The sequence below is a fragment of the Stylophora pistillata genome, chromosome 14 (genome assembly GCF_964205215.1).
Source record: "Stylophora pistillata chromosome 14, jaStyPist1.2, whole genome shotgun sequence".
Classification (NCBI taxonomy): domain Eukaryota; kingdom Metazoa; phylum Cnidaria; class Anthozoa; order Scleractinia; family Pocilloporidae; genus Stylophora; species Stylophora pistillata.
In genome coordinates, this window is record NC_142532.1 from 2,256,477 (window position 1) to 2,266,395 (window position 9,919).

General features: G+C 37.1%; 1 protein-coding gene and 1 long non-coding RNA gene across 7 annotated transcripts in view; both read left to right on the forward strand.

The window, feature by feature from the left end:
- The window catches only part of LOC111323400 (uncharacterized), a 38,899-nt gene that overhangs the window by 8,004 nt on the left and 20,976 nt on the right, over positions 1-9,919 (forward strand). For 2 of the 6 annotated variants that reach the window (XR_015995131.1, XR_015995132.1), the window contains exons 1-2: positions 116-253; positions 1,274-1,411. This is a non-coding gene — a long non-coding RNA (uncharacterized LOC111323400). Of the gene's footprint in view, positions 1-115; positions 254-876; positions 1,129-1,273; positions 1,412-9,919 lie in introns of those variants that run through there. The other 4 variants (XR_015995135.1, XR_015995136.1, XR_015995133.1 and 1 more) reach the window with 4 other exon arrangements.
- Positions 5,223-8,722, forward strand: LOC111323399 (BTB and MATH domain-containing protein 36). The gene has a single exon (XM_022926726.2). It carries the CDS (start codon positions 5,351-5,353, stop codon positions 6,251-6,253), a length of 903 nt encoding a protein of 300 aa, XP_022782461.2. The 5' UTR covers positions 5,223-5,350; the 3' UTR covers positions 6,254-8,722.

Below are 9,919 nucleotides of genomic sequence, written 5' to 3' on the forward strand. Positions count from 1 at the left end.
TAACATTCGCTTCCGTGCAGCTAAATGTGTTAAATGCGGTCACGTGCTTCTGGACACACGAATTGATATTGTATGCAAGGCACGTACGGCCATAATGTCAAATAAATTAGTTTGAATAACTTGTCATTGCCAACCAGTAAACGCTTCATTATTTACAACCGTCGCACTGTAGGCATACGAAGGAAACATCCGAAATCAGCGATCGAGCAAGCTCATGAAAGCGAAAAGGAAAAGATTTCCCACTCAATTAGAGGTGAAAATTTTCAGTTTATATAATTATAATTTCGGATTTTTTCCTTTGATCTTTAAAAATGCAACATCGCCAGATTGTCCACTTCAGCTTCTTACTCAGCCCGAGTTTTTTTACGTTGTAGACTAAACAAGGAAGCGAATGTTTCATGAATCTTTTTTTATAATTAATCAACTACATCTGTGCTTACCGCCATGTTTGCATGCCTGATTTCTTTCTTCTTTTCATTGTCCTGCAAAAAAAACACTGATAGCGACCCGTCAGGAGATTCGAACCTTTTGTTTGAAAAAATTAGCATATTCTTACCAATGCCTTTGACCTGAGCCAAGAGAGTAATAGCTAGTTCTCTTTCTAGAGTGGAAGGGAAATGCGTTTCCTTATCATGCGATTCTATACATTCTCCATACCATCTCTTTAAAACTACCACTATATCGCTAAGAGAATTAACTAGTTCATCAGTAGGCAGGTCTTGAAGCGATTCATTAGAAGCGGACATACAGAGAAACTAAGAAAACGTCTTTAAAAAAAAAATTCAAGGAATTCTGATAGCTAAAGCTAACAACGCAGACTTCCGACACTCACTCTAAGTCAACACATCCTGAGTCATTTATAACTTACACTACTTTCAACAAAACCTTTCCATGTCTTCCCTAACACCCGCGGTTTTCAATCGTATTAATTATGCACATAATTATCTTTGGGAACTATCCGTCTTCAACCTCTCATGGAGTATTGAGAAATCTTTACACTCACACACCAATACGACTGTTACTATTTTTAATAGAGCGCTTGTGAAACATATAATTGACTTTTACGACGTGCCATACGTCCAGACTTCGGATTTTCCTTAACGACCTGCAACGACTGTCACAGTTAGCGTAAGGAAAGCTTTGACTTTGAAAAATAATTCAATTTGCGGTTTTGCTAAATATCAGTTTTATGTTTAGTTGTACTTCCTCTAGGCCGGCGTTGTGTTTTCACCCGTTTAAGGGGAAGTTTTGTCTTTGTTTTGTCCGTTTATAGACTACCGGCGGTCACTGTTCCTCTGTTGTCCCTTCAGTTAACAGGTGGATGCTGTCAAAGTTTGGTCAAAAACGTGTGAGAAAAAAAGTCGATTCATTTAGGGATAAGCTGATGGCTATGGAAGAACCGATGGAACGGGTGAGTGATTTTTTTTTTTTTTTCATCTGCTCAAAAGCATCCTTATTTCTTCTTTCGTCTGGTCCGCAAAGCGGGTAGGACCTACTTACGCTATTCACTCTAAACCACAAAGGGCTGTGGGTTTTATTTTAGCTCGTTCTTCATAGAGAAAGAAGCCAACGAACTGCCACGCAAGTAGTAGCTCACAAGACAGGTTCTGTAAATAATCATTTCGAGATAAAATTTTATGCACTGAAAGAGGCCATAATTTTAAGATCAACTCCTGTAGGAACTAGCACGCCTTCTGTAGTTCTTTCGATGAGCAATTCGTAAACTGACGGACCGAGCGGACCCTAGCTACGTCAAGAAAATGAGCGTCGACTGATAAGTGAAAGTATAGTGAATGCAAAAGAACAAATAATTTAAAATGAAGACATTGCAGTTCCACATACAAGCTGGACCAATACAAATATATGCATTTAATCGCTGGATTTGTGCAGATTGGGTCTGATTACTGATCGTTCTCTTTGAAAGCGGTAGTGTTATCAAATGGTATGTAAATTAGCCAAGACAGAAAGCGGAGCTCGCAATTTCCACTAAATGGAATAATGCCCTAATTGAACAGGGCTCGTGATAGAAAGAGTGCTTGACGTATCTTTACATAAAACAAGATTTTGAGGAAAGAGAAGAGAAAACACAAAGCACAGAAAATATTCTTAGATAAAGCAAGGATGATTCGTTGCATTTTTCGGTTAACCATTTTCTTAGAAGAATTTACCTTATCATTTAGACTTCACCAACCTAGTGAAATCATTAATTTTTGCATCGCTATTTTTAATCTGACTGCCAATATATTTGATAATATCATGCTCAGATAACATAATGTAAATTCAAAACCTTCTTAACGATTGAAATCTTAAGCGTAAGTGTTACGACGTCACAACATTACTCTGGCTGCAAGCTCATACAAAGAACACCCTTAAGATGAAATGATTATTAATTAACTCTTTCACTCCCAAGATCTGATTGTTGATTTTCCCCGTCTAGCTTCTGGACATATACCTCGAAATTATTGCCAAGAATTTGGTGCTAGATTAAGATAACAACCCCTACCTGATATTTTTTAGCATTCTCATCACCTGTTTGCTGGATGATGTATCGATATTATGGGGAGAGGTTACACGTTGATCAATTCTGAGAGTTATAATCTTGGTCAATCTCTTAAGCAGACTCACGCAATGTCATGCAATACTACCTCCTAAGAGATGATGGAGTGATTGTGCGTTTTGTGACATTCCAAAGAATGAGGTAGAAGGAGAAGAGGCGCGTGACAATGTTAAAATGTGTTAGTCCCAGGCACATATAAAAGAAAATTAATGAATATGATAAGTTTTAGTCCCTTTGCTCTGCTGTTTGTAATGAATCCTCAAAAGAGTTCAGCTAACTTTGGAGACGAGTTGAAGTGAATTCTTACCGTAGTTCCGGCTTTAGAATTTGTTGGCTTTTCTAAAAGAAGATGACATTGTTCTTAGATAGTGGAAAACTCGCTAATAGTTCCTAAAATAAGACCGGAATTACTGAGAAAGTAACCTGATTGGCCAATCTTTTTAGCTTTTCTTAACGAAGATGTCATTGTTTTCCAGATTTAGAACAATTTTCTAGCAGTTTCTGAGAAAAGGAATTGCTGAGATATTAACCTAACTAGCTCTACTAATCAGCGATTCCAGAATCATCCCCAGGAATAACGTGCAAAGGCATAATTCAAATGAGAAGAAGCCGAAATTGTCACATTGAAATATAGCAGCTGGCAGTGTGTGGTGATCAATGTTTTTAAATGTCTATGATTCAGCAAACACTGAAGGCTGAGAATGAATTTTCATTTGGTGAATACTTGAGGTGTATCAATTCCTATTCCAGCACATGTAACCTCTGTTTAACTTCTCTTACAACATATGGAGCCATAACGTCAATGTTATAACAAGCTGTCAAAGGAGGTTTTCCCCCATTTTTCTGTAGTAGCCCTTTAAAGCCTAAACCCTTTCCAACAGTAGTACTACTTCAATATTAAATCTTTTATTAAGATCATGAAAATAAGAGAAACGATCGCCAACCTAAGAACCTTTGATTGCTAAAATAATTCTCCTTGTAAATACGAAGGGAAAAGCATAGAAATATTGGGGATTGCCACCCCCTGAAAGACATCCTTCCTGTCCAGAAGACTTAACCGCCTCCCGGTTAGCTCAATGGATAGAGCGCTGGACTGATGTGCGGAAGGTCGAGGGTTCGAGCCCCGGCCGGACCAACACTCAAGGTCTTAAAATAATTGAGAAGAATATGCTGCCTTTCTATAACATCAAGAAATGGTTTAGATATTCTAGGCTTCTCGGTTAGGGACAATTAAATGGAGGTCCCGTCTCCTGTAGGGTTAGGGGTAGGAGACGTCAACCCATCCATCCCCTGGGGTGGCATGGAGGGTTGTTGTCTTGCGTTTCATACATGAGCCTCTGGCTTGGGCAATATGGGTAACCATGCCCCACGTAAACACATTAAACTTTGATTACTATTACTATGTACACAATCTTCAGAAAAAAGGCTGCGCACGCCCGAAAATTATTGCACAGCGCTTTATGAACACCTTTTGAAATAGGTTGATATCTAAGCTCCATTTATTGTAATGACATACTTTTTAATTCATATTATGTATGTAGATTTCTACTGTAGTTTTTCCGGATTCACTGTAACATAAGATATGTAGTTTTATCTTATGATGGAATAAAGACGCTATTATTATTATGCAGTATACACGTTTGGATGCTAGTGAGCTAAGCAAGATAGGGCGAAAATTCATAACCTATCTGCATGACAGGACTGTTAACTATAATAATATCTAATACTACTTAAATATGAATGATCAATATAAAACGATAAAAGTGTCAATTGGCCTAATACTAGGATGGTTTTTTTTCTTTAAATGTTCATGATTTACTGTCCGGTTCTTAAAATATCCTTAACTTAAAATGTTCATAAAATCCTGTTCATAAAAACCAAATCATAATGTCATTAAAAGTCTTACGCTGTAACCAGTTTAAATGTTCTTGCAATGTTCAGAGTGCTACTTAATACAGCTTTCTGCATTCTCAGCAATATTTCTTTGTATCTTGTACCAAAGAAGCCCTTCATTTCAGTTTCCATGGCTTTAGACCATCCTCCAAGTACATCTATAATGACGTTTACTTGTGAGATCTTGTATCCTGGGTGTTGTTTTGTCAGCTCAAGTCTAAGTGCTCCATACTTCTTGGTCTTTTCGTTGTCTTTCTTGTCTCTGTTGTTGATCCAAGGGCAGCTCATTTCCACCATAAGTACCTTCTTGTTTTTGTTGTCGATGAAACGTGCATCCACACGATTAGATTGTACGTATGTATGATCAGCATATACTGGTACATCCCAGTATGTCTCAGCATCAGGTGACTTATAAAGAGGTTTGGGCTTCACATCTGAGAACCATGGCGAAGTACTATCAGCGAGCTCTAGGTCTTTGAGCATCTCAAAGAAGAACACTTTCAAAGCAAAATTGTGCCTTTCTAAGTACTTGGACTGAGCTAATGATGGACATCCAGCAAGTACATGTGCCATGCTCTCATTATTATTATTATTATTATTATTATTATTATTATTATTGAAAAGAGTATGGAGAATATGCATACTAATGCAACGGTGTGAAGGGTTAAAATTCCTCAATTTCCTCTTAGGTCACGTTCAATGACCAGAAAAACTGGGACCGAGATTTTGTTTAGCCTCGTTATGAGGCTACAGCATTTTCCAAGAATCAACGGGCGGAAGTAATAATGTTGTTCTTAAGCTTTCAAGGAAACTATCTACAGTTTTAAGCAGTTGTCGATCAACACTCAGGCCCTGAATACAAACCCGTTTGTTAGAATTCGTTGTATATGCACCATAAAAATGCAACAAGAAAGCAAAGCAGTTCAAGAACAAGAACAAGACTTTTCAGAGCCGTGGGAACAGAGTGATGTTGTTCTGCTAGTAGAAGGGCAGAAAATCCATGTGCATCGTCTGATGCTGTCAATGTGTTCACCTGTTTTCTCCCGAATGTTCTCCGCAGATTTTAAAGAAAAAGATGCCGATGAGATTCCGCTACCTGACAAGAAAGCTGCTGAAATAAGAGAGATTTTGTTAACAGTTTATCCGAGTTTCTGCAAACGTGTGACAGACAAAAACTTAGATTTCTTGTTGCCTCTTGCACGAGAATACCAAATGATGGCTGTAACGCAAAGATGTGAAGATTATCTGTTGTGGGAATTGGAAAAAAAGTACGAAATCGACTCCATTATGGAAACCCTAATCGTTGCCCAGAATTTCTCCTTGGAAAGAGTGAAAACTGAGTGCATTAGGAAGACGCAAGATTTATCCATTCAGGATTTGAAGAGCCACGAGTTGTATGATCAAATCGAGCCTCTCTCTAAGAATCGAATGGTTGAATTGCAAATAGGTAACATGGAGAAAAAGCTCAGTGATGGTCAAGCAGAGCTAGAGAAATCCAATGCAGAGATTTTAAAATTGCAAGGCAAGATAAAACAGATGAAAATATTGGCTTCTGAAGGTTTGCAGTCCTTCGGAGCAATCGCTTCCATCCTTGGAGGTCACATCCGGCACGCCATGCAAATGAATTCGAAATTTCAGGACTTTGCAATGACTACGGAGCAGCATTTGAAAACCATTCAGAACGACAGTTCAGCTCGCGGTAGATTCAACGACCGCAACAAAGTGTGTCTGCCGTTAAATGATGTATTCAATCCTCTGGCAGATCTTCAACGTAGGCTTATTTCAATTGCCAAGACGGTGTAAAACTAGATGCTGAGAAAAAGATCTTTGTTTAAATCATCTTGTTATTGCATGGAGTAATAGTCGTATTTGTGTGTTTCTGTTACTCTGAGTAACCTACCTTGCATTTCCAATTGGCAGTTTTATTTTTAAAGATGCAACTGTAGTTACCAATTGCAGTATAATTTTAGAGGCTCAGAGTAACATTTCTAAATTATCTCATATCAAACTGAAACTTTTAAATAGAATTTAATCTTTTCTTAGCCCTGCTATCTTATTGAAGATTTACAAAATGACAATTTTACCTATTTTAGACTATAGCTATGGGGTTTTTGCCGCAAGTACTCCGATTTTCTGGAAAGGTTGCAAAACAAAGCAATGCGAATAATTTTAAGAACAAATCACTTACTGCACACAGTCAATGAAGGAGAAGAGTATTTTTAGGCACTGATCATACCAGCGTTTTTTATGTTGAATTCGCTGATCGGTTTTTTCAGTTTAAATAAACCATTTAGTATCATTATTATTATTATTATTATTATTATTATTATTATTATTATTATTATTATTATTATTATTATTAAGATGAAATAAACAATTTTTAATAAGAAAAAAATCGAGTTTCCAGATGGGATTTGAACCAAATCCCATCTGGTAACTCGATTTTTCTCTTATTATTATTATTATTATTATTATTATTATTATTATTATTATTATTATTATTATTATTATTATTATTATTTTTTTTTTTTTTTTTTTTTTTTTTTTTTAATAGGTGCTTCTTGCCATGCCAAACAACCTAATGGCATTTTCAGTTGGCAGTTTTGAGCAGATCCAGTATTATCATAGATATATTGGCTCAAGTTCTAGATTGCAGTATCATGTTTTATGTTCTTTTCATTGGTGACAAGTGTAAATGCAAACAATACCCTGGATGGTATTATGCTGCTTTTTCAACTGGTACTCCACACACAAGGAAACGATTGAGCTGCTTTTTGGACATGCTCTGAAAGTAGGAATACTCATTAATGCTAAAAATGTGTACTATCAGAAACACCCTGTGCTCAGGGGAACCTGAAAAACTATAAATACTTACAAATTTAGGAGGCTCTTTAAGCCATCCTCTGGTTTTGCGAGTGACAGTTTCTAGGGGTACTACAGCCCTTTGGAAGAACAACCTCCTCCCTCATACTGTTCATTATAATTCCATGAGCATAGTTGGGAAATTTTTCTGAAGTGGTTATGCACTAGTGGTTAATCCAGGTGAGAGTTCCCCTCCTTCAACTCCTTACTACTAGTCTGAAATCCAAATTCTTCTCACAAAAGACTCGCACATTACTAAAATTAACCTGAATTATATAATAGACCAGTTTTTATTTATCCCCTGTGGTTGGGGGATTTTTGGGGGGGTCACATGGTTTGTAGGGGGGAATGGAGGGGGATCAGCTATCACCAACAGAGTATAAAGGAGGGAACTATAGAAAATGGACTGGGATCATAAGCCTAAACCTTTTGGGGGTGAGGTAAATTTTGTAGAGACACAACTAAAATCCTACAGCCTCCTCCACTCCCTCCCCCCTCCTCAAGCAATAAATGATAAACAGTCCTAAAAACCTAAAATGTACTTATCTTTGAATATTTTAAACTTATTCAGGCTCTAAAGTAAAAAAAAAGTGTTTTTAATCAAAGTTTGGATCCTTTCCCTATCAGAAATACATGGATCTGCTTCCTGTATACCTCTCATCAGCAATGGCTACTCTGAACCTTTCACTGACATGTCACTCAACAGTCGAGCTGTGAGTTGAACTTTGATTGAAAAGTTGACATTTGAGTTTCTATCAGCATGTTGAGAATATAAAATAATTATGTATTTGCAAATCTCTGATCGATAAGAAAGACATTAATATCCGCCATCTATTATTAGTAAACTATTTTAAAAATACTATAACTAAATGGGGATCTTTTTAAAAAGCTCAGCAGAGCTTGCTAGATCTCCTGCCGTATCTTGATTATCATGTAGTATGTATTATGCGAGGTAAGGAACTATTGAAGGTGAATAAAGAAAGAGAATATACATTTATAACCTTTTAACCCTTTAACATCTAAGAGTGATTAGTATCTAATTTCTACTTACAATATCACCCACCCCTGAATCAAACATGAGGTAACAAGAACAAAGGAAATGATCACCAACTAAACAAGCTCTTGATTTTTAAACAAATTCTCCTTGTCAGTGCCTAAGGAAATGTATAAAGAGCAGTATGGAGAATATCCATACTGATATGAGGATGTAAAAAGCTAAGGGCATGCATTGTAAGTTTTAGAAGATCACTAAGAAAATGAACTCATTCAGGAGGTCAAGGGCCTTGATTGGAGGCAGTCATGACTTGGGTCATCCTGCTATCACAATGTAACAAATCAAAATGTATTAAATGTTGAGAAAAAGCTCTTAGTAGCAGATCAACAGAGAATAAATTTCAATTTTTTTATAAATTTCTCGACATTCAAATCAGCAGATACTCTAGAGCATTCAGCAAGTCGTAATAACGTACTCAGTCATTGTTGAAAACAATATTTCCTGATCAGCTGATGTCAATTTGCAGAGAGAAATGATACTCAACTGACCAAAAAATTCATTTCCATCACGTGATGAATGATATGCTTTTGATTCTTCACAAAAGAAAGCTAGTTAGAGACTGGTCAGTTATCAGAGAAGGGAGGGTAGGCTGGTGCAAATGGGGTGGGTGGTCATACCTTTTAGTGCACCTGAAAATGGGGGGCTGCATAAAATTGTGCAACCCTTTCAGAGGGGCCATGTATTTTTGTGCATTCCAATTTCCATTCCACAAAAAAGAAACAACACTGAAGAAATCAACAAGTCAAATATAATTCCTTATCAGAATGATGGCATAACAAACCCACATAACATAGTGTATAGCAGTCCTTTCTCATTGGAAAAAAACTTCATGTATTACTCAGTATCACTGTCCTCTAATTCACTGTTTGAAGAGCTGATAGAGGGCAAGTACTCTTTAATTAGTGTACAAGCTTGATCACTTATAAGCCCTCTTTCAATCATTTGCTTTAGCCAGTAAACTTTTGTCCCTTTTAAGGATATTTGAGCAGCCACATTGACTTCCTTAACTGGAATCTCACCCTCAGACAGTAGTTTGGAGATTAAACCAAAATTCTCTTCTTCTCGTCCAGCTTTTCTCTTCTGTGCCTTTCTCTTATTTTTCAGTGAGTTTTATTTAAGTTGTAATAAAACTGTTTCTGTGACTGAGGGCGGGTCATCTTATTTCATGTACAGACTCGAAGAGGAGCCACAACATGGTATGCAGTGGCAAGAACAGGCCACCCCCCCCCCCTCTAATAAATGACCGGTCCCTTGCAACCATTTTGATGAATAGAGGTGCTACCAAAGTAAAACTAATGCATGAAACTTCTCCGCCGTTCCCTCAAATTCTCTGAATCCAGTTTCTCATTTCTCTCACAAAAATCCATCAGAACACTGTAATTAAGAGCGACACGTACAGTCGTAGCATTTTTTGTCGGCTTCCGACTCCTTGAAGTCTCTGCATGCAAGTCACAAACATAAACTCTTTGATAAAAGCGGGGAAGTTAGGTCTCTCTATACCCCTATACTTATTTAACTTCTTACCTCCCAAAATTTTCGCTTTTTATCCACTG